The sequence below is a fragment of the Poeciliopsis prolifica genome, unplaced genomic scaffold (assembly GCF_027474105.1).
Source record: "Poeciliopsis prolifica strain line A6 unplaced genomic scaffold, Auburn_PproV2 SCAFFOLD104, whole genome shotgun sequence".
Lineage (NCBI taxonomy): Eukaryota > Metazoa > Chordata > Actinopteri > Cyprinodontiformes > Poeciliidae > Poeciliopsis > Poeciliopsis prolifica.
The window spans coordinates 502,924-530,379 of record NW_026562479.1 but is presented as its reverse complement, the minus strand read 5'-3'; the positions used below and the strand labels follow the sequence as shown (position 1 = coordinate 530,379).

General features: G+C 40.5%; 1 protein-coding gene across 3 annotated transcripts; it reads right to left on the bottom strand.

The window, feature by feature from the left end:
• Positions 1-1,149: 1,149 nt before the first annotated feature.
• On the bottom strand, positions 1,150-27,456 carry LOC129354129 (protocadherin-10-like). 3 transcript variants are annotated; one of them, XM_055023620.1, is made up of 5 exons: positions 24,487-27,455; positions 23,044-23,102; positions 22,801-22,907; positions 16,061-16,218; positions 1,150-2,952 (listed from the first exon to the last, which is right to left on the bottom strand). In XM_055023620.1, the coding sequence occupies exons 1-5, from the start codon at positions 26,878-26,880 to the stop codon at positions 2,899-2,901; spliced, it is 2,772 nt and encodes a 923-aa protein (XP_054879595.1). In that variant the 5' UTR covers positions 26,881-27,455; the 3' UTR covers positions 1,150-2,898. The 3 variants fall into 3 exon arrangements, 2 of the variants coding, with proteins under 2 accessions (XP_054879595.1, XP_054879594.1); XM_055023619.1 differs by having other exon boundaries at positions 24,322-27,454; XR_008605122.1 differs by lacking the exons at positions 1,150-2,952; positions 16,061-16,218 and adding an exon at positions 24,322-24,421 and having other exon boundaries at positions 22,857-22,907; positions 24,487-27,456.

Sequence of the window (27,456 nt, the reverse complement as noted above, 5' to 3'; positions counted from 1 at the left end):
GTCCTCAATCTAACTGGTGCAGCTTTGATAGCTCTGCCCTCATTACACAGCAACAAAAGAACCAGCACTCCTCTTTGCACCACCATCTCATGTTATTTGTAGACCCCTATTTAAATTCTGAGTTTCATTCTAAATCCACATGAAGAAATTTTGAAGACTAAGAAATGATCTTGTTGGTTTTTAGCATTCCTGCCTGTTAAATGTAACCTTTACATCAAAAAAACGGATGTAAAGCTAGCTCTTTCAGTCTTGTATCTAAAATAGCTTAAAAATGATTAAAGATTTTCCACCATGTACCAGAAGAGAGGATTAGTGTGTGTATTTGTGTGTATATATGCCTTCTATTTAATACAGCGTAAGGACCATGTTCCTAACATATGCTACATTGTGGGGACCGACTGCGAGCCCCAAAGCTCACAAGTGTTGTTTAGCTGCTAGAGTTTAAGTTTAGGACAGTGGTGTGAACTGAGTTTAGGTTAAGGTCAGGCTAGGAATATACTAGCAATACAGTTTAGGGAAAATATCTGGGTTAGGCATAAATGCAGTCACTAAAATGAATGGAAGTCAATAAAAGTTCTCAGTAGTACAAGGATGTGTGTTTGTAAAAGCTATAATCTATTTAGGATTATAACTGAAAAATTGACTTCAGACAGATAAAATCTCATCGACATGAAGAGAAAAGAGCGGATTACAGAATGTGTGTCAGGTCACCACAGCAGAGGACACACAGGAAGATAAACACTTTTCTCTTGACTGGTTAATTACACTTCCTCAACATTATGGTTATCTTATCAGGTGTTTGGGGAAGTAATGAAGCTATGTCCATTTTACAATCAGTCAAGTTTATAAGGTTAATGACATTCAGAGCCTCTCCCAAATAACCAAATAAATCTGCTCCTGCATCTGTCATGTGTTGAAGAACAACTGCATAGGATGAAGCTGTCAATAGAAAATCTGTCACTCTGTAGAGATGGCTGCCCTGATCTTATTAAGACGCAAATGCATCATGACATTTGAGTACCATGGAGTATGTAAAATACAAGCTGTGTGGGGAACAAATATCAAACTTAAATCATTTTTTTGTTTCTTCACTGCAAGAACACATCCTTCCAGATAAATAAAAAAAATTATATCCAGTTCAGTTTATCATTCAAAATAGTTAAAAAAAAGTTTTCTATCAGAATCAATCTGTATGATTTTTAAAAATCCTACAATAATACATTATTTAAATGCACGCACCTAGAAGGAAGTTTCTACAGAAGGAAAGAAACCTTTATCTTCGCTCATCTTTATAAAAATATTTCATTTTAATTTGTTCCTTTTTTGGGGCTTTTTTATGCTCATGTAAACAGAAGCCAAAGAAAACATTTCTTTGGCTTCATCATTCATCAAACTATGAATGATATGTACTGTTTTGCTGTGAACACTGAATAAACAATACAAACCAATTATTTAATGAGAATATATAACAAAATCAAATATATTACTCATAATGATAAACAAAATACAACTAGCTGTAGAGGCCAGCAGACCCTCTAACACAAGAGTGTGTGACCTAGTGTGAAAACCAGAAAAAAAGAATTTGTCATACAGCAAAGAGTAACATCTGTTTTTAAAACTTTGTTATAAAAAAAGACAAGACATAACTTTTCATTATGTTCCATTTATTGTTGGCTTACTGGTGTTCGTAATTTGTGAGAAACAAATATGTATATCAGATTTCAACGGCATTGTGTACAACACTCTGCATCTGATCATTTCATTCGTTTAGGAACTCATCCTTAAAGTGTTGGTTACTGTGACACAAAATTACCACAAATTTCAGTCTAAATTATTAACTCTTTTTTATTTATAGAAATGATCTTTATCATTATTCAAAGTGGGAAAAAATATAAAATGAGAACCTAAGTTTTCCATCTGCTAAGGCTGGAATGTGTCTTATGTGTCCAGTGGAAGAAAACAAGCTTTCTACACGGGCACCTCTGAAAAGGAAAACTCAGCAACAAACAGCACGCCTTCAGAACAAGTAGATATAGATCAATTTATATAGCTTTATATTAAGCTTCAAAGTTTTTAAAAGAGTACAATAAACACTTCTCAGACATGATAGAAAGTACCAGATGGCTCAGAATCAGAAATATGTAAGCCATAAGAAAATCAAAATCAAATATCAAATAAATGTAAAAGAAGTGAAATAAAAATAACAGAAAATTAAAAATCCTGCACACATCTTTTCTTACCAAGTTAAAAGTAGATTGTACCAGAGACACCTGACCACACAACAGAATAGAAAATCTCAAACAGTGGTATTGCATTTAGAAATGCATTTTCCTGTACAGTTTGGTGCTTCACTGTGTGAGCACGCCTAAAGGGCTGTTTCTCTCATTGGCTGTCACTTACATTGTTTTTTATGAAGTCCTCATCTGGTGTGATTTTCCACATCAACGCATACAGCAGTGCTGTAAACAGGCACACAGCTTGAAGAATAAAAATCCAGTTTACCTCTACACCACTGCAACTATTCTCTGATTTTTATGGAATTTTTTTGTTGTGTTTTGATTTTTAGGAGTTTTCTCAGTCCGGCTGAGAAAATGAGTCCACCCAGTAAGGCTATACATTTGTTAGTGTCCCTGCACCCATTTCACCTCCTTCTCTTCTTCCTCCTCCTCCATGTCCAACTGGCACTAAATACCACGATTCTGGAAGCTTCCCAAACCTGGGAAAGCAGCTCCAGAAGAGAGCAAATATTAAACTTTTTGTTCCTCACCCTGTGTGCAGTCGCAGGCAAATGTAAGCTTCCTTTTCACTGGATAACAAAGGAGAGGAGCAGGGGAGGACAAAATGCGTTCAGTCTTGATGCATTTTTATAGCCAGTTGTCAGGGAGAGATTGTGCAAAGTCATGCAGTCTCTGGTATGTCCACACGGAAGGAGCTAGCAAACCCTCTTCCTCGCTGTATAGACAGAAAAACAAAAGGCCTGGTGAGACATGAATATTCAAGAAAGTGTGTATGTGTGCATGTGTGCATGTGTGTGTTCATGCACATTTAGAGGGAGTATGCAAAGGGGTGAGATGATGGGGCAAAGAAAACAAAACAGCATTTAAATGACCTCATTCTCACAGAATTAGAGGCTTATCACACACACAAACAGGGGAGGGAAGAGTCACAATCCTGACATTACTCCTGTGGAACAGCACAGATTGGAGCCAAACAGACAATAGTGGCATTGGAAGACTGAACTATTGAAAATTGTGCTTTGTTTAGGAGACAACAGTAGTCACAGCACACTGAGCCCAACAGTGAAGAATCTAAACACTTATTGCTGTCACTTCTCTGTCCCCCACCTGTGATCTATCACCCCACCCGATTTCCTCACTACCCCACCCCAACTTCTTTCCAAACTCAGGCCAAAAAAGACAAAAGGCTACATCTCTGTCATTGGCTGACTTAAACAGATTAGGGTTTCAGTGTCTTAGTAGCTTTTCTTTATCCACTCCTCCATACCAAATCAGCCTCCCAACCCCATCCCTTCCAAATCTATTATCTCCCTAACTTTTTTTTTCCTGCCAGCCGCTCGCTCCCACTCAGCACAGCCAACTCTTTACTCATTATCATGCGAGTAATGCTAATGCAGTTTGAGAGAGAAGTGAGCGATGAGGCCCGTGGGAAACGTACCAATGGTGGAACCTCTTAACTTGGAGAGGTACATCACAAGTACATAATAAGTAGATCTATGGTAACTAGAGCCACAGCAACAGGTAGCAAGTGCATTAGGTATTATATAAAAGCACACTACCACAAGGGAGGAGAAAGGAAATGACAATAATATGAATTTTTTTACCAGAGCGAAGCTGTAGACTGCAGGAGGAACTAGCACATGAGGGGCTGGTATACTTTAGAATGTTTATATTGTATGTCTGATTGTCTGTGCCAGGATAGGTGTCGAGGGATATGCTTTAGCAAAATAATAGTTTTGATCGACATGTAAACTTTTTATTACACATACATAGTCATGCTAAAAGAAAGTACATCCCTCTCTCACAAACACATGACAGATTCCACTAAAACTAAGCCAAAATGGAAAGATGGAGATATCCATTATCTTCTCTTCTGCTTATCCAGGGATGGGTCACATAGACAGCAGCCTAGGCAGAAAGTCCCGGATCCAAGACCCAAGCATTTGGACCAGCTTCTCCAGGGGAATCCAAGAAGCATAGTCCCTAAAGCACATTCCTTGGTCTTCCTCTGGGTCTCCTCCCAGCTGAACGTGCCCAGGATACCTCACCAGGGAGGCGTCCTAACCAGATGCCCAAGTCACCTCAACCAGCTCTTGACGAGGAGAAGCAGCAACTCTACTCTGAGTCCCTCCCAGATGCTCAAGTTTTGAAGAAAGAGCCCAGATACCCTGCAGAGGAAACTCATTTCTTTTGGTCTCTACCCAAAGCTCTTACCCTTGCCATAGATGAGGGTAGGAACATAGATAACGACTGATAAATTCAGAACTTCACCTTTTGGCTCAGCTTTGTCTTCACCAGCACAAAGGTGTCATCCAATTCTGTTTCACAACAGAACTGGACATAGAAGGACTCATAATTTTTAAATGCAATAAATTAAGAATGACAGTGAGAGGAGAGCTGGTGGAGTCCATCTTGATTGGTGATGGGGTTCCTCTGCAGTGATGGGGGCATTTGCAGGCCTTCATCACAGAAGATGCTGCACTTAGCATCTGCAGTGATAGAAAACCTAGATACAGCTTTGTAATTATTGATGAGAAAATGAATTACACTCTTCTAGCCTCCACAAAATTCAAGAAGAGAAGTAGAAACCTGCAGCCTAGTAAACACCAGCCCCTTGTGCTACACACTGACCCTTGGTTATTGAGAAATGATTGCTTCTTCGAGGCGTGGACTGTGTTGAGGTTTTACATTTTACCCGATAGCTAAATGTTTGCCCATGGCATATGCAATGCACCAGTACAACACTAAAAAGCTTACTGCACTGTAAACAACCATCCCTCGACTATGAAGAGAGTTGTGCTGAATTGAAAGAGGTGGCTGCTAATGTTAATTCAATATTTGGAAGCGGACTGAACGGCTTTGTTCACTTTTTCTGTTATAGGCAGACTACAATTCTAAAACAGCAAAGAAAATCAACGTCATAGTTCACAACCTCTCCTTCTGTTCACTGACTGACCTGATAGACAATCTACCAGACGGATCAAAGTCAATGAGAGAACACCCAGACGGAGCTGTGAAGATCAGATTAGAATCAAGCAAAGTTACGTAGGAAGGCAATGGCCAGGTGAAAAAACCAGGCACTGCTAGTTGAATGCGCCATTTTTTTTTGTACTAAAAAAAAATCTGTTTAACAGATGGAATTTGAGCAGTTTGCTGCTCTGGAGGATACAATAGTGTGCTTACAAATGCCAGGATGAGAAAACCAACAATCCAGTCAACAAAGCAGTTTTCTCACACAATGGCCCCCAGAGCACTGGTAGTCCGAGGGTGCCTCCTAATGTCAATATGGTACTGCATTTTTTTTTTTTTTTTTTTTTTTTTTTTTACAGGCGATGTGAGCTCAAACTGTGACACAAATAGCTAGCTCACCAGATGATTACGTTTATAATAATGGATAAATGTAAAAGAAAAACTGAAGAAATCAGTGGAAAGAAAACGACAGGATTACTTGTAAGATCAGAGGAAGCCAAGTCATATCTGTAGCTGAGAGTAATGATGTGGCGTTCACGAGTAATGTCATTCTTTTGAATGCATCTTAAAGAATAATAGATCATTTTTATATTTAAATGTACAGAAGATGATTTTTGTGTCTGCCAAAGCAACTCAATTCTATAATTATTTTATCGTGAATTTTATTCTGTACTGTTTGTCCAGGCAAAGCACACAATATAAATGAAATTAAATATAAATTAAATAAGTAAATAAATAAAAAATAAATAAAGTAATAATAATAAGCATATATAAATAACAATGAGCAGCGATAGTCTTAAGGACACACACATGTTGCTCAATAAACTGCGAGATATATATTGAACATTTAAAACGCACAGCTCTAGAGACTATGTATCTCAGGGGTCATAAATGCGGTGCCCCAGGGGACATTGTCAGTCGCCCACGGAGCAAGTTCTAAAAATAGCCAGTGACATTGGGGAGCACTGCCAAAGAAATTATTTAATTTATTGTTTTTACATTGAAGTACTAACATTTGTTAATATTTAGAATTTTTAAAGAAAGTAAATTATAAAAAATGTTTAAAATAAATTGCTTTATGCATAACTCTCTTCTATGGTTAAAGTTCAGAATAACCCTCAGAAGTTCAGAATAACCCTCTGATAACATCCTGCAGGATGTTATCAGACGGCAGCTGCACCCACTCTGTCTAGCTTAACATTTTCCATGAAGTAAAACAAGAAAACAATCATTTCTGAAATTTTTATTATCGAACCTTCTTTACAATGAACAAAACTGCGGAGAAAAAAAAAATCTTATGTGTCAAAACGTCTTGAACGTAGCACACATCTGAGTCTGTGGGTGTGGGCAGGCCGAAGCGTGAATCTTATTGGTCTGTTTGCTTTGGTTTATTTAGCAGCTTGGCGCTTTTTCTGTAAGCAAAAAATGAATGAGAGGAAATTGAACGTCACGAAGTTCTTCTTTTGGATCCCGGTTGAGCTTTACCGTGTGCAGTTCTGGCGGGTCACTGGTTTATGAGCTTCTTTGATGTTTCCCGAACTGGACAGCTGGAGGGTCCAGTTAGTGGACATCTGCTGCTCTTACTGGGCATCAGGCTAATAAAGACGGGGTTAAACTATTTAATCTAGTCCAAACGTTCCCCAAAGAGTAGAAATTAAGCAAACATTGTTGCTTCACCTTCTCCTGCTTTGGACGTCTGACACCCCCTGAACCTGGGAATCAACAACATCCTGCTCTTTCCGTGGATCACCCGGGGAGGCTTCGCTTCCGTGTCTTTATTATTCAGCATTATTAATGTAAAAAAAAAAAAGGGTGCGCTGCTTTAGTGGTTTAGGTTTGTGTTGGTTTTTATGTATCAAAGCTGATACATGATGCGGTTGGAGAGGTGATTGTGCTCCTGCAGGTTAGTGCAGTGATAGTTTAGAGTGCCTTCAGATCTGCAGAACTTTTTTAACATCTGCTGGTGTCAGCCATTGGGTGAAGGAAAAGCAAACTGACCAATAAGATTTAGGCTTTGGTGTGCCCTTTGACCCCCACAGACTTACACTGATGTGCGCGACATACAAAATGTTTTGGACAAAAGATCTTTTTCTTCTCTCCACAATTTTGTTAATAGTAAAGAGGGTTATCCCTGATAACTACTGTCAGTAGTCGCTAACATTAATATGATCAGGCAGCATGTAATCATATTTATACATATATATACTATTGTAATAAAGCCTGAGCCAAGAAAATTTCTGTCTGTATCAAACAAGTCGTCCTTTGTGTTACTCTGTTCCCGTGAAGTAGCTCCCAGTCTCAAAAAGGTTGAGACCCCCCGTGTATCTACGATAAACTCTAATTGCTTCGGGCATAAAAGACTTGCTGTAGCGTTCCTTAGGACATCAGTTATTACAAATAGTCCCAAACGTCATTATTGTACACAACAGTTGGTAGTAAAAAATAGCTCCTTATTTTATTTCCATGTGTTTGATGTCACAAGGATGAACGAAGAAAACAACATTTAGTACATTAAGAGATTAATATTTTAATTTCAGGTTGTAAGATGTGCTGTTGCAGGGCAGTTTTAAGTTAGGTGTTTGTGTTTGTTAAATAGGTTAACAAATGCCTTAAAGCCTTTTCCTTAACTTTTCCTCTGGTAATTCACGGACTAACCGGTTAATGTATGGTTTGGTTCTACCCGGGTCGTGAGCTTCTCCATTACACGCTCTGTTCCTCACTACTGTGGGCGGGACGTGAGAGCAGAAGCTGTGGTCAACTCTCTGCTGAAGTTTGCAGAAACACTTTGTATTGCAGCAAGGCCAAGCTCAAACTGTGGCAGTGGCAGCTATGAAGTCACTTCTGATGACAGCTGCCATGGCTACCACTACCTACCAGTGACCTGCCACAACCTGGCACAGGGTGTAGGTCGTAATTTCTGTGGACCGAGTTGTGGGGCCGTTGATCCTTGGCACTTGTGCATTGTATGGCCAGACCAGTCTGTGTCTCAGTCCTTACAAAGTTTGAAGCATGACAGTCTGGAATGAAATAAACTGATAATTGACCGAACAAAGAAGTGGCCTTCAGTTGACTGAAACACGCGTCGGACAGATGAGATTCCCAAGTTTAACCCAGGTGGATCTCTAGCACCATAAGTTTCCTCATGAACTTATGAGGGAACGCAACACTTATTAAGAAGAACTGCAATACTTACAAGGAAACACAAAAGAAAAATTTTCTCCATGTCCCCTTGGGGGCTCCACAGCAGGCTGTGCCAGAACCACCTTTTTTCTTGTTGTTGTTGTTTTTTTAATCATTCATATTCAAATTGACAAAGAAGCTCTGGTATATGTCACAGAATCAGTGATGAATGTATTAAGTATATGTCTTTTTTTGGTTCAAAATAAAAATTTTCATATTCAGTTTGACAAAAGCCGTGGCTTACATCACAGAAGCTAAAAGCTGTTGTTATCAAGCTGTGGCAGGTCACTGGTAGGTAACTACTAGGTAACTGGTAGGCCGCTGGCAGGTAACTGGTAGGTTGCTGGTAGGTAACTGGTAGGCCGCTGGTAGGTAACTGGTAGGTTGCTGGTAGGTAACTGGTAGGTTGCTGGTAGGTAACTGGTAGGTTGCTGGTAGGTCGCTGGTAGGTAACTGGTAGGCCGCTGGTAGGTAACTGGTTGGCCGCTGGTAGATTGCTGGTAGGCTGCTGGTAGGTAACTGGTAGGCCACTGGTAGTTAACTGGTAGGCCGCTGGCAGGTAACTGGTAGGTTGCTGGTAGGTAACTGGTAGGTTGCTGGTAGGTAACTGGTAGGCCTCTGGTAGGTAACTGGTAGGTCGCTGGTAGGTAACTGGTAGGTTGCTGGTAGGTAACTGGTAGGTTGCTGGTAGGTCGCTGGTAGGTAACTGGTAGGTCGCTGGTAGGTAACTGGTTGGCCGCTGGTAGATTGCTGGTAGGCTGCTGGTAGGTAACTGGTAGGTAGCAGGTAGGCAGCTGGTAGGCCTCTGGTAGGTAACTGGTAGGTTGCTGGTAGGTAACTGGTAGGCTGCTAGTAGATAACTGGTAGGTCACTGGTAGGTAACTGGTAGGTCGCTGGTAGGTAACTGGTAGGCCGCTGGTAGGTAACAGGTAGGCAGCTGGTAGGTCGTTGGTAGGTAAGTGGTAGGTTGCTGGTAGGTCGCTGGTAGATAACTGGTAGGTCACTGGTAGGTTGCTGGTAGGTCGCTGGTAGATAATTGGTAGGTTGCTGGTAGGTCACTGGTAGGTAACTGGTAGGTTGCTGGTAGGTCACTGGTAGGTAACTGGTAGGTCGCTGGTAGATAACTGGTAGGTTGCTGGTAGGTCACTGGTAGGTAACTGGTAGGTCGCTGATAGGTAACTGGTAGGTCACTGGTAGGTTGCTGGTAGGTCACTGGTAGGTTGCTGGTAGGTCACTGGTAAATAACTGGTAGGTAACTGGTAGGTCGCTGATAGGTAACTGGTAGGCAGCTGGTAGATCGCTGGTTGGTAACTGGTAGGTTGTGGCATCTCATGGCAACAGTCAACCACAATTTGAGCCTGCTGTCTCTCCAGTATTAGAGAACCTTAAGGTTCTGGTTCTAATGGACTAAAATAAACCCAGATATTTAATTTTGTCTTCTAGAATTTCATTGCTGGACCAAACATAATAATAAAGATTCCAATTGGTTGATTATTTTGCTATGCATATGAACATAATTACAACTTTTTGGATTTAGGCAATGCAGTCAAAAGATGTAAACCAGGGGTGTCAACATCCAGTCCTCGAGGGCCGGTGTCCTGCAACTTTTAGATGTGCCTCTGCTAGAATAATAGGTCATTAGCAAGGATCTGGAGATCTGATCTACACAAGGAGGAGGTAATGAAACCATTTCATTCCTGTGTTTTGTATCGGTGGCACATCGAAAAACTGCAGGACAGCGGCCCTCGAGGACTGGAGTTTGACACCCCTGATGTAAACCAATAGCCATACATAAATTTTATTATTATCATTATTTTTAAACCAAATGAAAACTAAAATTTGCATCACAAATTATTATATATAGTGAATACTGTGGATTCAAAAGAGCAGCTCCGTCAGAAAGCTGACCACAGCTGCACTGTTTCTCTCTTCTTCAGTACTGTCCGTATTTCAGAGAAGCGAGCTCCTAGCAGTGATGCAAATTCATGGTCATTCTGCTGCACAAGTTTCCGCCTGTGTTCCTGCTGCGGCTCCCAATTAGTCTCATAATTAAACTCCTCCACACAGCAATGATAGCAGAGGGCATGTCCACTGTCCACATATAAAGATAAATTCTGAACACTTGTTTTGGAGTTGTGACGTAAATCACGAGCCAATCAATGAATGCGGTCATCTGTCAATAAATTGATTTCAGTGATGTATCCTGATTGGTCCTGCTAGTACTACCCCTGATGTAGGTACTAAAGTCTGGGAACAGCCAGGCTGAACCACATCAAATTTGCTAATGGAAAGCGAATCTGGCTGAGGCAGGATAGAGAAATAGTGCCTGTAGAGAGACAAGTGCCCATCTGTCTTAACTATTAACGCTTATTTTAGAAATTGAGTATTCTATGAATTATTCTTATAATTAATCAAGTAATTGAATTTAAAAAATTATAAAGTACAATATTGGTAAATAACAGCAGTTTGGATATCAACATGGATCCATTTTTTTATATTTGCACATCCCTAACAATTACTTTTCTTTAGTATAGAAAAAAACCTATTATTAACAATATTGGCTCTATTTTTAAATTAATCTGGACAAAAATAGAAAAATATTAAATAATATTTAATTTAACGATAAAGCAAGAGACTCTTTATTGTGAAAGAATCTCCTGCAAGAAACATTTTATAGACAAAATGTCTTTAAAGCAGTTTTTGGTTAATGCATTCATCTTCCGTCAATTTAATAGATAAACTCTCACATTGCCCAGATATTAATAGCTTTTTTCCCATGTTAGCCACGGGACTTGACTCCATCAAACATAAAAATACAAATGACAGCTGTACTGCCACAGTAAGCTCCGCCACCCAGTTGTGATGAATGTATTTTCTGGTCCATCCGTAAAGCTACATTTACACTTAACATCAACCACAGACCAGCAGCCCGCTATGTTCAGTCTAACCGCTCGCCTGTATAAATACACTTGTGACTCTCTTCCACGACGTTTGCTTTGATCTGGCCAGCAGGCAGCAGCTCTGGGAGGAGAAAGGTTGTCGTACTCCAAGCATGCATATTGGTCTCCCGAAAAAAATTATTAAAACTTGGACATGATAATCATTCAGTACACTTAAAACTTGGATCTTACGCTGCTGCCACTTAGCAATAACTCAGAGGCAGAAATGAGAACGCCGTACAACATAATCAATTACCCAGCCAGAACACAGTTCTAAATAATAAAACATAATTTGACAAAGCTTCCAGGCAGATAATTTGCCTCAAGGAATTTTAACAATTAAGGTACTTGAATCATTCAATGAATCATTTCAGCCCGAGTCCTAACAGACTCAGGTCTGTTACCTGATACCTGACATGTTTTACACCATACAGTCCACAGTCACCAGGGTAAATGTTAGGGTACATGACAGGACTGTCAAAAAGAAACCTGTTCAGAGCCGTCCCTTCTTTCTACAACAACAGGGGAAGCATGGCTCACAAAGTTGGCAAGCACTAAGTGCAGCATGTTAGCACAAACATCCCGTGCCAAACCAGTCACAGTGTGGGAGAAACTTCTCCAAATAAAGTACATGTGGGCTATGGCAACTAAAGTTAACCAAATTTGTGCAATTCAACCAATAAGAGTGGGCCAGAATTTCTCCCTAAAAAACATGATTGCTGCATGTTGTTGCTGCTGAAAGCAGTTCTACACACTAATGAGTCCTAGTCATTCTTTTATCATTTGTGTAACATTTTGTGTGGCTGTTAAGTTTGTGTTAATGTAAAAGTGGTCAATCAATGTCCTTCATCTGGTAAATAAAACCAGGAACTCTCAGGAAAGATCAAGCTGTCAGTTAACATCTCTATAAAGTCTTTAGAAATGGTTTTTGTTTAGTTCAAAAGACACAATGTGCATCACACAATATGCCAGAGTAAGCTAAAGAGGCTAGTTTTTCATCTGTTGAAGTTGTTTTATTTAGATGTTTACACTGGTAAATTATATCACTACTAAAAAGTGTTAAATAAGCTACAAAATGAATGTTACAAAAGCAGTTTAGAGTCAGAAAAACACTTTGAGCCCTTCAGCTGTAATCTGTAATAAAAACTGAAACAGGAAAAAAGAGCAGTCTGTTTTTAATTAACGCAATGTTTTAATCCAGCACAAAGCGAGAACAGAAGAATAAAATAAAGAGAAATGTTTGCCTGCTGTTCCTAGCAGCATGCTTTGCTTTTAGATGATGGTGCTCAGGAAGCAGCAGGGTTCTGACTGGATGATAATTCCATCGAGTTGTTTGGCTGATGAGAGAAGAAGCCCTCTTCAGACTCTGCTTGACAAAATTATAATTAAGTATTATCACCAAATTGCAGTGATTGAGAATGTATCTCTTCATGGTCTTTGAATTGCATTTAGACAAACTCACTTCTTAGCCTTCTCTTACTCGTTCTTTCTCTCTCTACATTTTGTTCTCGATTATCTAATTATATAAAGTTGTTTTTCATCCTCAGCTCCAATACAATCACATCCTCTGAATAAGATGTTCAGCTCACTGCCTGCTGCTTTTTTCTTCCCTGATTAAAATTTTATATTTTCTCAAAATTACAAGAGCTATTTTTCACAATCAGACAAAGCATTTCAATTGTTAACATCCTCTTCAATATAAGTTTGCTTATGAGCACAGTGTGCGCATGCTGCAGATATTTCTGTGACACACGTATGTCAGACATTTTTTATAAATCACTGTCTTTTTATTGAAGTTTTTTCTTTTATACATAAAGGTGAGAGCCTGTGGGTACAAAGGAATCAGAAACATGGTCTATTTATACAACCTGAGCAAAAATAGTAAAATAATATAGAAATAAATTTCCGACAAAATAATCCCATTCATTTCTACCCATGTCACTGGCCTTTACACACTGCATCCCTCGCCCTGACAAGAGCAGAGGATGTTTTACTAAAAATATTACAGTATATTTTAAAATGTGTCAAGAAAGACCAATTTTCCAGTTGTGCTGAAGAGAACATCTCATTTCAAACATGACATAAGGTCATATAACCAGGAGGAGCAGCGCCCTCCATCTGGTCAGAATTGTAGGCCTTGCTAACGAAGAGCAAAACATTACCTGTGTCTTAGAGGCTGATAAAAGCAAATCCTCACCACTGAAGCCATAGAGAGCCAAGAGAGCCACTCTGAGGAACCTGGACAGAGTATGAAAAACATCTGTCCAGAACCAGTTAAGACTGGGGCAGGATCAGTATATATATGTTCATGTGACTCCAGCAGTTTTGCATTTGTCAAAGTACGAGGTGATTTCTCAATAGACATGAGACAGCTTGCTTTTGGAGAAGTGGGCTCTATGTAGCACTGAACTGAACGAGACAATGCTGCACACAGAGATGTTGTATTAAGATTCAGTGTTGAGGTCCATGTCTCATCGAGGTGATGAGATCTCTGTCATAGTCAACAATTTATTGTAAAGCCACTAGATCAGTCCTTCACTAATATGATGGTTCAGATGTTTTCCAACAGTGTATACTCTGGCAAAGAAAATGAGTATGAAAGATGGGATTGAATAAAAGTTTTGGTTTCCAAATATCTACAAAAAAAAAGTGTTGACCCGAATTTATTGCTAAGTTGTTCAAATGATGCTAATTTCTTCTCTTTGAAAAAGTTCTTCAAATGAGTAAACCCATCCTGTCCAAACCGAGGAACATCCCATCTTGAACAGATAATATACAGGGGACAGAGGCGGACAGGAATCTTCACTATCCAAAAAAACAAACTTACAAAAATCAAAGGGAGCCACGGCAAAAAAAAAATCCATGAAAGGAAAACCAGGAAGGGGGACACGAGGAGAACACGGGGCAGCGGGGCAGCAGGAGGAAGTGAATGGAGAAAACAAAAGGATCTGGCAAATACTGAAAGAGAAAGAGAAGCTTAAATACAAGGGAGGCTGTGAGCTGAACAAAAGGCCTGGGCCTCATGTATAAGAGTGTGGAGCTTTCACACTAACACAGACAAATTTAGAAAAGTGCAGTGAACAAAAATCTTCTGATGTATAAAGCCGTGACCACGCACATACCTGCGCACCTTTCCTTTATAAATCCCAATTTGCGGGAAGTAGAGTGCAGCTGCTTGGTCCGCCCTGTCGCCACCCATACTACAGATGTAAATTAATATAAATACCCAAAAGCCTGCCGCCATGTGAAGCAATAACCATGGCATGGTTCCTTGCTTTCATCAGTATAAATATTTATAGTAAGTTAACACGTATTTTATTTAAAAGGGGTTTTCAAGGCACATGAGCTCACAAAAATTTAAAAAATTTATTTTAAGGGAAAATTTGTTAACTAAAGAATAATTAGACTAAAACATGATAAAGTAGAGAAAAGAAAATAGACATAAAAATAAATAGTAAAAAGAACTGAACAGAAACCAGACTGATCTAATAAAGACTGAGGAACACAGAGTACTCAAACTAGAATAACTGAAAAAGGACTATACACAAGAAATAAACCAAATAGAATCACTAAGAAGAACTGAAATAAAATAATCAGCAATAAGGCAGATTTAGTCAAAAATAATAATAAAACTAGAATCAAAACTAGAAAACAAGCTAATAACAGGAGGTCCTGAGAGAAAACAGAAAAACTGCATACAAATTATTTGTATGCAGTTGAACTGAACTAATGCCGACAAATACTTTTCCATTTGTTGTTAAGAAGGACTATAAATAACATTGTACTTGTTTGAATATAAAGAAAATAATTTATTTTCTAAAATAATATTCCTCATAAATTGCCTAATTTCTAAGCAGAAATAAATTTTGTGGTTAATAAATACATTTACTAAGGATATGAATAATTACAGGTTGAACAAAATATAATTCTGGGGATTTTCTGTGATCTTTTCTGACCTCTTTGCAAACCAAGTATTCAGCAAAGAATGCAAATTATTGACTGTCAGGAAAATCCTAACTATACAGCTGAGCTTTACAGATGTTCTGTGAGATTTTCTATCATTTCTGGCTAATGTGAACTCAAGAAGACTGAATCCTAAAGTGGTATCAAGTAGTGTTGCACAATTTTTCAAGCAAATTGCTGTAGATCTCTTTCTTAATTTTCTCTTCTGAAAGATTTTATTGTTTTTTAGATGAACTGCAAAGTGAGACCAGTCACATTAAAGAGGGGAAATGTTGGAAATTATGTTTATATCGCAAAAACAGACATTTTCAACAGTGAGTGTGCGTCTACATTCTCAGCAGCAATCATTTGCATGATTGTGTTACAAAGAACATAAATATTTGGTCATCACAGTGAAACGTAGAGCAAATGCTTGAGAAAAAAGCAAGCGTTATCTGAACACTCAAAGGACAAGGTCCAGATCTGAAATGAATTTCTATCATCAGTCTAAAACTTAATTTGAGCTTTTTTCTTTGATTGCTAGATCAGAGAATTGCTCTTTTTTAAAACAGAATACTTACTGAAATAAGCTGCGGGATAAGGAGCTCTGGAGCTAGGCAGAAATACTTCCAACATTTCCTGCTCTAGTGAGCCTTGCTGGGGTCTGACTTGATGGTTTTGTAGAAAGTGGTGGTGATTTAGGGGATGGAAAAGGTGTTGGTGATGGACAGGCGTCGCTTTACCAAATGTGGAGAATGACCTATCTGTCATTTGCTCCTGGCTATCAAATACCTCTGTATCTGGGACTGAGTCCATGCCGGGCACATGGAGGTTGCTGCGGTAGTCTAGACCCTGGCGCCCATCAGAGGGCACAAAGCTGGGCATCCAGCAGCGATCAGAGTGCCCCAGGGCCTTACACTCTTCTGTGCAGTTAGAAAACAGATCAGCACCTGCAGATTGAAGCACAGAAAGAAAGACAAAAGAATGTAAAGTTACATGAGACTGCGCTATAACAGAGGGATGAAACACAGGCAAACAGAACTATGTATAACCATAGTTGATCTCTTTTGCTGTGCTTGATTCCTCATGTCAAAGGTTTGTATCTCAGAAAAGTTATGGTCAAAACTTCCCAAGCAATGATTTAAAAAATTCAGCTGATATGCAGACATGGAGAACAAGAGCCACCGATTGCATCAAAATATCCCACATATAAAATTCTATGTTCATATTTTTAGATTGTCATTTGAGTTTTTCTAGATATTTAATTTAACAGACCAATGCAGTAGTTTTATGCATAACAGCCACATAAGGTGTTTCCATTTAGTTCAGCACAGCAGTGCAGGTTCTTTCTGTTGGAAGAAAAAAACCTTTAAAAACTTCACCTTTCCAAACATTAAATTAAAGCAATATGTTAGTGAGCTACAGAACAGATTTTTTTTTCATCCAAAAGGATTGTCAGCAACGAAAAAAAGCTTTATATTACCTGACATTAAGTTTGGGATGAACAGGAGCCTATGGGCCTAATTTCAGATAAACTGGCTGTCAGAATTTAAATTTACCTCAGGACTGAATTTTCATTTTGCTTTTCCCCAAACTAATGTTCTAATGAAACAACTTGCTGATCCATTCATCCATTCACCAATCTTGTCTTGTGGTGCTGCACAAATTGAAGTTACATCACCTTGCTGTTTATCCAACCGAAGTTTGCTTTATATCTAAGAGCTAAATTTTGCTTTAGTTACTTAAATCATCTTATGTACAGATAACCATGCCAATGGCCCCTGCTTGAATTTGGTTTCTAACTGTGCTACTAACAATAATAATAAGATAATCATAATAAAAATTTAAAAAATAAATTGTTTAAAGGCACCATTAGTAGACACATGAGGTCCCTGGTCATTTAAAGTAGCTCAAACAATTGTAGCGTAATTCTAACCAAGATTGGATTCTTTAAAAACACAAAGTGAGGCAACTATAAGAGAGGACATGATTGCAGATTGCAGATTATAGCGCTATCACTTCTGATATTATCTAGTTTGTGCTGGGTCTTTGTATAGCGAGCAGAACTCGACTGTCACCTCAGGTTATCCTCGGGTTAGCTGACGCTCCAGGCATTATTGAAGAAAACCTCCCTCTCTTCAACCTTTAAATTCAATGAGAAACTAAGCCGTGTTGGATTACCAACCTGCCTGGGCACTGGGCCCTCTCACCCATTCTTCAAGTCTTTTATGCTGTGTGAAAAGCTGGGTATAGGGAGAACTGGAAACCTGACTTTGGCTCTTTCATGTCAAGTAATTATATGTGAGGCTTTTTACTCCCTGAATTCTTGGTGAAAATTACCTTTTGTCAGGAAGAAGAGAAGAACGCAGTTAGCAGAAACATTAGAGTACAGTGCAGCTACTCTGCCCCACTGTAAGCTTTCAACCCATTATTTTTTCTCAACTCCATATGTTTTGTTTTGTTTATTTGTTTGTTTGTTTTTTATGGTTGTAAGGGCTCTATTCAGCAAATGCATGTTTTTCAAAACCTTAATCCTCTTGTGTATGTGTGTCTAAGGGCTAAAATCTGAACTGTCCAGCTAGAGCTATCTGCCTCTAATCCCTTTGAATACAGATTGTGATTAGTCTAAGACTGTAAGACTGTTGCCATCTTAGTAACCAGTGTGTGTCTGCGTGTGTGTGCGTCAGTAGGGGTCGGCAATGGGGGAATTTGCTTTGTTACAAAGCGGATTAATTTGGCTTGCTGTCGCTAACAGCTTGGAAAAGTTTCTTGTCTCCTAACGAAAGGATTTCACATTAAATATTAACCCATACAGCGCCATGTCACCATCAAACTTACATGGCAGATACATGGCATACATGGCAGTCAACAGACGGGCTGCCTTCAAAAATGTAAGCAAAAAAAGATGCACAGAGAAATGTTACATAAAGATCAATTTCCATTTCAGAAAGGAATTGGAGCATCAGAGGCATATAGACTGAGCAAGATCTGAGACACTGACAAAGAAATCAAGCCACAAAGCCAGACAAAGTCTTGCTAGTTTTAGCAAGATTAGATGTTCCCTCAACTTCTCTCTTAAACCCAGTAAGAAGCGACAAAGCAATCCAGCTATAGAGCTACAATCTGCAGCCTAAACACCCACACTACACTGCCCTTAAAGGAGAGGGTTTTGAGAAAGGTACGGGGGGAAACGGTTCCTTTCCGGTGTCAGAACACCTCATCTCAGCCTGGTATTCTGTACAGAACTCACAAAGGGCAAACACAAAGTTCTGATAATAATCTTCATTTGGTAATCGCTATGCTGAGGTCTGAAAAAGAAATTACTGATCACTGAGCTGTTACTGCAGTGATAATATAAACCACAGGCCTAATAAGGAATTCATCATGGCAGCAGGAGAGAAAGAAGCAGAGAGGATAGAGGAGGGATTGAAAAGTGGATAAGGACCACAACTCAATCTACTCCAAGTATGTCACACAGGCTATATTAATAAAATGTTCTTCAAAACATGTTGCAGGAGGGGAAGCAGGTCCCTGGGGGCATCTTAAGGTGGGAAAAGCAGTAAATGAGGTGAGATTTCTGTGAGGAATGACATGTCAGCTCACAAAGTGTCAGCAGATGAGTGCTTCATTTATAAGGGATTTATATAGACAAGAAGATGAACTTAGTTTGACATTAATCAATAAAGAACACGGGCTATAAATGACGAAATAACTTGTAACTAAATGTATTAACTCCATTTAGGTCTGTGTCTTGAATTCACCTCAAATCAAAAAACAGGTGTGTGTATACAGTTAATTAGTATTCTACATACACCGTGGATCATGGGAATTAAATAATATGCCTCTGCACACACATATTATAGACATTATATATATATATATATTATGGTAAAAATTATATATATATATATAATGCCCTTTTGGTTGTTTTTTTATACTATATCACATACATATAGGGACTTACTATGCATTTACACAGAGCTTAGAAATGACATTTTTATGCACATTATTTGTAAAGTTCTCATATCTGTGGTTTAGATTACTTCTTCCTAAAGATAAAATTGGTTACTACGATGGCAAGATTTAAAGATAATTGAACAAAATCTTTATCAAACAAAAATGTAAGGTTATCAATTTCCAAAAACCATTTTACATCCTCTACAGAATGCAAAATAGTTGGATTATCTGCAAATACAACAAAATTCAATATATTTGTCATGCCACATCTATTAATATACAAAATAAATAAATTGGGACCCAGCACTGAGTCTTGGAACACCACAGGAATACATTAAAACATTAATATTTAGATTGACATGTTTGTATATATAATTTTCTACTATCATGATAACTTTTACCAGATATATAGTACCTTTCTCACTTTCCATTTTATATATCAGCATTTTATAATCTATAGCATTAATTGCCTGTTTCTGGTCAATAAATATCTCCACTGGATATTTTCTGTTTTGTATGCATCATGTCACATGTTCCTCTACTTCTCTGTTCTTGCCAGTGAAAAAGTTCTACATCATTATGTGGAAAGTACAGAAAAAGATGATTCTGTATGATCAAAAGTAGGTGACTATGAACGTTTTTACAGAAATTATGTGGCTGGACTCTAACCCTATCCAGTCCTTACAGCCAGTAATAGCATGAGTTGTAGAATGTCACCTCATCGATACCATAATTTTAATGTGCTGTGACCATCCAAAGTGCAGCCTGAGAAAATACCTGCTCGGGTCTGAGCAGCACTGTGACCCAAAGTGCTATGGGGCAGCAAAAACAAAGTTCATGATGTTTGTGTGTGTGTTACAGGTGTTTTCTGGACTCATTATGACTCCTTAACTGCCTCTTTAGTGAGACAAAACTGAGTAATGATTGGTTAGGGAGCAACACACCAGACTGCCTGAGGCAGCAAAAACTATCAACGGCATAGAACACGCAGTCAGAGGACCACAGGCAAAAAAGAAGCCGCATCAACAAAAAAAAAGACTGCAGAAGAAATGAAATGTTCATAAAGGTAAAAAAACCACACCTTGTTTCAAACAAATCAAAGAGGAGGTTCCATTTGCCAGAATGTATGACTTAGTCTCATTTTTTTCTCAAGAATGATTCAGTTCTTTATTTAGTGAATAAAAATCCAAAGGAATCCATATGCCCAACAGATAATGCGATTCAGTTAGCGTAGCATTTAATGGACAGAAAAAATATGTATTCTGTGGAAACCTATTTAGTTCAGATCAGTGTTTTATTCCACAGAGTTGTAAATAACAAGACAAAGATGTAAATTCAAATTCAGAAGTATTTAATCATTTCAGTCTAATGCTGTTCAGAGTGTCAGATGGCTGGTTTTTAACATCTGTTTTCTGCACGATTTTGATTCAATTTTTAATCGTTTTTTTATGCACATCTATTGGATTAGAGTATGCTATTTATGATAACTGTACAGACTTTTTATGTTATAATATTGCACAGTATTTTGTACAATGTATACATATGACATAATCCACAGGAAATAACCTGTTTAAAAACACTGGGTCCCTTTTGCTGCCCTGACAGTCCAAGACATCAGCGTACAACATGAAATGCTTGTCCCTGAAAGTGGAAGAGAATGAACAATAAGGACTGCCAGTGAACTCTCCATTTCTCTAATAAATAAAAAGGTCCTCGTGCTTTATAATTACATCTGCTGCAAAAACTAATAGTTGAAGAAAAACACATTTACTGACATTGCACTCAAGCTAAAGGGCCATGAAGTCTGACATAGCCTACTCTAACAATAGATAGGTAAAGTTTTAAACACTGTATTTATCATTAATACTCTTGTCTGAGACAAAGAGCAACTGCCTGATGAAAAGACTGATCAAAAGTACCAAAATTATATGAATTTCAATGTTCAGTTATGTCATTTTTATTTTTTCTCTTGGATTTTACAGTCCTATAGTCTAATCTTCTTAAATTTAGAAAATGTATTGTACTTTGACTTTCTTTCCATATATCGTGTGTATGCGTGCGTGTGTGTGTGTGTGTGCGTGTGTGTGTGTGTGTGTGTGTGTGTGTGTGTGTGTGTGTGTGTGTGTGTGCGTGCGTGCGTGCGCGCGCGCGCGCGTGCGTGCGTGCGTGCGTGTGTGTGTGTGTGTGTGTGTGTGTGTGTGTGTGTGTGTGTGCGTGCGTGCGCGCGGGTGTGTGTGTGTGTGTGTGTGTGTGTGTGTGTGTGTGTGTGTGTGTGTGGGTGTGTATGTGCGTGTGTGTGCGTGCGTGTGTGTGCGTGCGTGCGTGCGTGTGTGTGTGTGTGTGTGTGCGTGCGTGCGTGCGTGTGTGTGTGTGTGTGTGCGTGCGTGCGTGCGTGTGTGTGTGTGTGCTTTTTGCCCTTTAACTTTTTTTGTTCTACATATTTCCACAAGACCTAATGTTCCATGAGAATATTCAATAAAATAATAACCAAGGTAAACAAACAAAAACTAGTCGGTACATGAACAAAGTAATTGGACTGACCACATTAAACTGTAACAACACACTTCTGTTTTCTTTCATCACTTCAAATTCAGAGTTTATTTGCCTTTTATCTTGCTGTAGGTACACCTAAATATCTTCAGTGTAATGTGTGGGAAATTTCTGTTCTATTCCTTCTGTTGTATTCTATAATATTCTCTGAGGAAATTTGTCCAGCTTAGCATAACAGCTTAGTTCTGTTTACTGAGGTCTGCTGCTAGGATCCCTGCTGTGGAGCTGCGTCCACAGAAGGTCCAACCATCGAGAGCTCAGCTCTGAATGAATACATGACACTGGCATATGCAACTCAGTGAGCCTGTATTATATGAGCTCTGGTAGGTTCATTTAGAAAAAAAGCCAAGCAGTCAAGGAAGGAAAGGAAAGTGGTAAAGGATTGTTTTATGACAGTAACAGTATAAAGGAATTCATTAATTCATCTCATGAACAAATGAATTGCCTGTTTTGTTCACCACAGGCACAACCTATTTGGTCGGCTTCCCAGTTCTTTAGTGTGAGCGTAGCCTCATTAAAAAGCCCGTCACATCTTGTCAAGTAGTCACAAGACGAACTGAGCGCGCTCACCAGGAGCAGGCCACCATATATTTACAAACAACAGAGTACCCACTCACATTTTATCATTATGTGACAAAAGACATAAGTACAAGTACTATTCATATAGATGAAAGCCAAGCTCTTCTAAGAAACTTTTATAAGACTTCAGAAAATAATTACCATAACTTGATTCTTAAACACTGACTGACAAAAACAGTAAATCATGTCAGATGATCTTGACTCTGAGATAATTGCAGATGTAATTAAAACAAGTATTAATTTGATAAGACTTGCTCAGTTTCAGGCCGGAGGGGCAGGCAGCAGTCTGCTTCTGGAGACACACTGCATAGCAACCACATGCAAATCAGCAAACCCGAGTCTGTCTTACTCAAACCTGAGAGCAACTCATTTGCTCCTTTAACTTCCAGCGCAAAACATTCAAATAAAATGGCCGAAGAAAAAGAGGTGAGGCATACAGATCTTACCAGAGGAATGTCCTCGATTTGTGGCGTCGTGGTCACTGTCTCCTTGCTCGCTATCTCCGTGGCCACTGTCTTTAGAGCTGACCAGATCTGCCTCCTGAAAAGCTGAGCTAAAATCAAAGAACATCAAATCAAAACACTGACCTTTCTGGTACAGTCTCATATCCATGATGAGGAGGCATTTAGTAGATGAAACAGGTGCGGGAAAAGGCCTGAACAGCACCAGGCTGCAGCGGGAAGCTTTACCTGTTGACACGCCTCGGCCTCTCCACCAGGTAGCTGAGTTCGGTTCGCTGGTGTTTGGTCTGAAACGAGAAGGAATGGTGTTCAGTCTGTTGCTCCGGTATTACATGTAACACACAGTTAAAGAAAAATGCAGCAATCAAAAAAAAGGAAACTCTCCAAAATATAGGAAAGGTTTCAAAAGGTAATAAAGGATGTGTTTCATTGTGTTTATCCGGGCAGTAAAAACTAGAGCTTTCCTCTTACGTGTGATGTGGAGTGTGTGCACGATTCGGACTCTAGACTTAAGATGCTTCAGCGTAGAACAAGCCTGCCACAGCTGCTGCTGCCACTCAACATTCTGATATATTAGCAGAATGCAAATGCTACTTCATCAAAGTAGCAGAGTAGCATGTGTACGGTATTTATTATGTGTGTCTCACACACACACACACACACACACACACACACACACACACACACACACACACACACACACACACACACACACAGCTCTCAATGCAGTTAACAGCAGCCTCTGAGCAAATACAGCTGAAAACATAGATGGCACTTGCAAAATTGTGTTGTTTCTTTGATTTTATTACTTATAGCTCTATGTTTGAATAAAATAAACAATTTGTTTCATTCTACAGACATTTATCCCAAACTCCAAATAAACATTATGAACTTTTTTGTCTACAAATGACACATTAACAATAACAAAAATGCTGCACTTTCAGACCTGAAATAACACAAAAACATGCAAATTCCTTTTTATAAAAAGGAATTTGATAAGACATAGCACTAACGTTCTAACTTTGGAAGTGTTCATAAAATAATGCTTGGTGAAATAAACCTGATTTTCAGTCTTTCACATCATTACTGGGTTCGGTGTGTAGAGGTACTGATTAGGGACGGTTTGCAGTGGCCTCAGAGTTTTCTGCAGAGCTCTATGTTTTATGTATGTAAGAGGCCCTCAAGCACTGACAATATAGTTTTGAAGACGAGGAGTAAAAATCATGTACACATTAATTGTTCGGGGCAGACCTCCCCTGCAACAGGCAAACACTGTTTTTCTGTCTTGCCCTGAGATCTGCCAGAAGACACCATCCTGTGATGTATTGCTGTATTACACCTCATCAACAAACTGTAACTCCAGCAAGCTACTGGCTCCTGCATGTGATTAACATAAAGGATCACATCAGAAAATAAGAAATCCAGTTTCTGAAATGGGTTTTCAGCATCCTAATGCTTTCTTAATGGAAGGGGAAATTCAGTCATAGGAATGAGAGGGACTCTTACCTCGTTTGATAAAATGCTGCCGTTTGATATGATGTCAGGCTGCTGGTCTGTGTACCCTGACCCTATGGCACCACACGGGTTGTGATCGGTGTCTGTGCTCCTAGATGGACTACACGGCTTTAGGAACATGAGGTCAGTTTTGGCAGACTCTGGAGTCAGACATACCTGATAGCAATAGTTCTGGTTTTGATGGTGGGAGCCAAAGCTCCCAGACTCCTCCACAGGGACTTGAGCCGTTCCAGGCCCGCTGACATTGACAGTGCTTTGCACAAGCATGATGTCCGCCTTGCTGAGCTTTTTCTTGCGGGATCTACCCTGCCGTGAGCAGCAGGAGCTGCATGCAAGACAGCAGTCACTCGTTAGGCAGGTATAAATGTTGAGCTTTTTGTCCTTCTGGCAGCGCACGGCCAACACAATCATCACAAGGAGGAAAATGAAGGAGACAGAACCGAGTGCAATGATTAGGATGAGGGTGAGGTCCAAAGCACCATCTTTGGCCTTGCTGGTGCCCACTTTGTCCCCCACGCCCCGGCCTTCAGCCATGCTGTCTACCAGCATCACCAGTATGCTGGCACTGGAGGACAATGGAGGCTGCCCATGGTCTCTAACCTCAATCACCAGGTCATACTGCTGGTGGGGATCTCGCTTAGATGACACCCGCCTTGCTGTCCTGAGTTCACCAGTCCTCCAGTCCATCCTAAACATCCCGTTGTCGTTACCTCTCTGAATGCTGTAGGACAGGCGGGCATTCTCACCATCATCTGCATCCATGGCCACAACCCGGGTCACCAGGTAGCCTGGCTCAGCTGAGCGGGGAAGGGGCTCCTGCGCAGTTCCATTTTTCCCCAGGGGAGCAAGAACCAGGGGAGCATTATCGTTTTGATCAACAATTATGACTTTGACAGTTGCATTAGAGGAAAGCTCAGGGGCACCGGAGTCCTTGGCCCTGACCATAAAGCTGAAATCTTTTAGCTGCTCATAATCAAAAGACCTGAGTGCATAAAGGTATCCTGTCTCCTCGTTGATAGACACATAGGTTTTCACTGACATGCCCTGAATGTCACACTCTAAGATGGAGTAAGTAATGAGAGCGTTCTGTCCTATATCAGGATCCAGGGCCGTCACAGCGTGGATGTACGCTCCTGGTACATTGTTCTCTGTCACATACACATCATAAACGGGTTGAGTGAAAGTGGGTGCATTGTCGTTTTCATCTGACACATGGACGCGGATGGACTTACTGGAGGCGAGCGAAGGAGTTCCTTTATCCCGCGCCACCACGGTCACGGAGTAGGAGTCTGCCTGCTCCCGGTTCAGGAGCCCATCAGTCACTATGGTGAAGTAATTCCTGAAAGACGACTTTAATTTAAACGGGACATCACCCAGGATTTCCACGTGGATCTGTCCGTTCTCCTCTGCGTCTCGGTCCGTCACACTTAACAGGGCGATGACAGTACCGGGAGCAGCTTTTTCACTCACCGACTCCGTGACAGTGCTGAAGGTGATTTCCGGTGCGTTGTCGTTCAAGTCTGCCACTTTGACCAACACTTTACAGTGCGCGGGCACGGCGTTTGGCCCGAGGTCCTTAGCCTGGACAAAGATCTGATAGAGGCTGCTCTCTTCGAAATCCACCTCCCCACGGACTTCGATGCGCCCGGTCCGCGGGTCTATGCCGAACAGCTCCTTTACGCGACTGGAGATGTGGTTGCTGAAGGAGTAAACTATTTCCCCGTTCAGTCCCTCATCTAGGTCGGTGGCGTTCAGCTGGATAACCAGCGTGCCCACCGGTACGTTCTCCGACAGACTCACTGTGTAGACGGGCTGCTCAAACACGGGCACATTATCGTTAGAGTCCAACACTTTGACTACCAGCAGCGCGGTGCCAGTCCGAGGAGGCTGTCCGCCGTCCACCGCAGTGAGCACGTACCTGTGCGCTGCCTGCTGCTCCCTGTCCAGAGGCTTCTCCAGGACAAGTTCTGCAAATTTATTTCCGTCGGTTTGGGTCTGCACGTCCAGGTAAAAGTAATTGTTGGTTGTGATATCATATGTGCGCAACGCGTTGGAGCCCACGTCCGGGTCGAACGCACTCTCCAAAGGGAACCGGGTGCCAGGGGTTGCGCTCTCTGAGATTTCCACCGTGATGTCTGTCTCCGGGAAGCTTGGTGGGTTGTCGTTAATGTCCACCACTTCGATTTCGACCCTGAATAGCTCCAGAGGGTTCTCCAAGAACACCTCCATGTTGAGCTGGCAGCTGGCACTCTGCTTGCAGATTTGCTCCCTATCGATTTTCTCGTTAACGAACAGGACGCCGTTCTCAAGGTTTACCTCCAGATACGGTGTTCTGGAACTAGGCACTACCTGGAATCTCCGGGAGGCCAGTTTGGTAAGGTCCAGCCCCAGGTCTTCAGCGATGTTCCCCACCAGCGTGCCATGCTCTGCCTCCTCCGGGACAGAGTAGCGGATCTGAGAGAGCGCTCCATCCGTAAAACACAGAGCTATCAAAACCACAATCATGACCGGAAAAACAAGTGCACTTGGGTAAAAATAAGATAAATACATCAGCAAAAAGCATTAATCTCACTGTCTTCTGATGAAGACAAAAAATCTCAACATTCTCCGGCCACTTCAACCAGTAAGTGAAACTCTCCACAGTGCGTCAAAGTCCAAAAATAAGGAAGGCGTCTGGTAAATGAAATCCCTTTAAAAAAGAGACATTTGGATCTTTTGGAGAAGTTCTAATGTTTGTATGAGCTCAGTTATTTCGCAGCTCCAGTGTCTGGTTGTTCATAGACATCTTGAAGCTTCCAGCAAAGCTTTGCGCATCCTCACTCAGCCTGTAATCCACGGAGCAAACAGGAGTGTGCCCTCTTCGCATCCATGGACCCAGTCAGAAAAACCGAATCACATTGTTCACTCGGTCTCTGCCGATGATGCCCCGCTGCCTCTATGTAGTCCTCTTCACTCTGTACGGATGCTGCTCACTCAACTATTTGCTTTTTCCTCCGCATCGCGCCTCCCCTCACGTCCCCGCGGCTGGAATTTACACTGAAGGCTCTCTCCTGATTGGTCTCCGGGCCTGCCTGTAGAGTCCGTTTGGCCAGTCTCTCACTCACTGCTTCTCTGTCTCTCTTTACC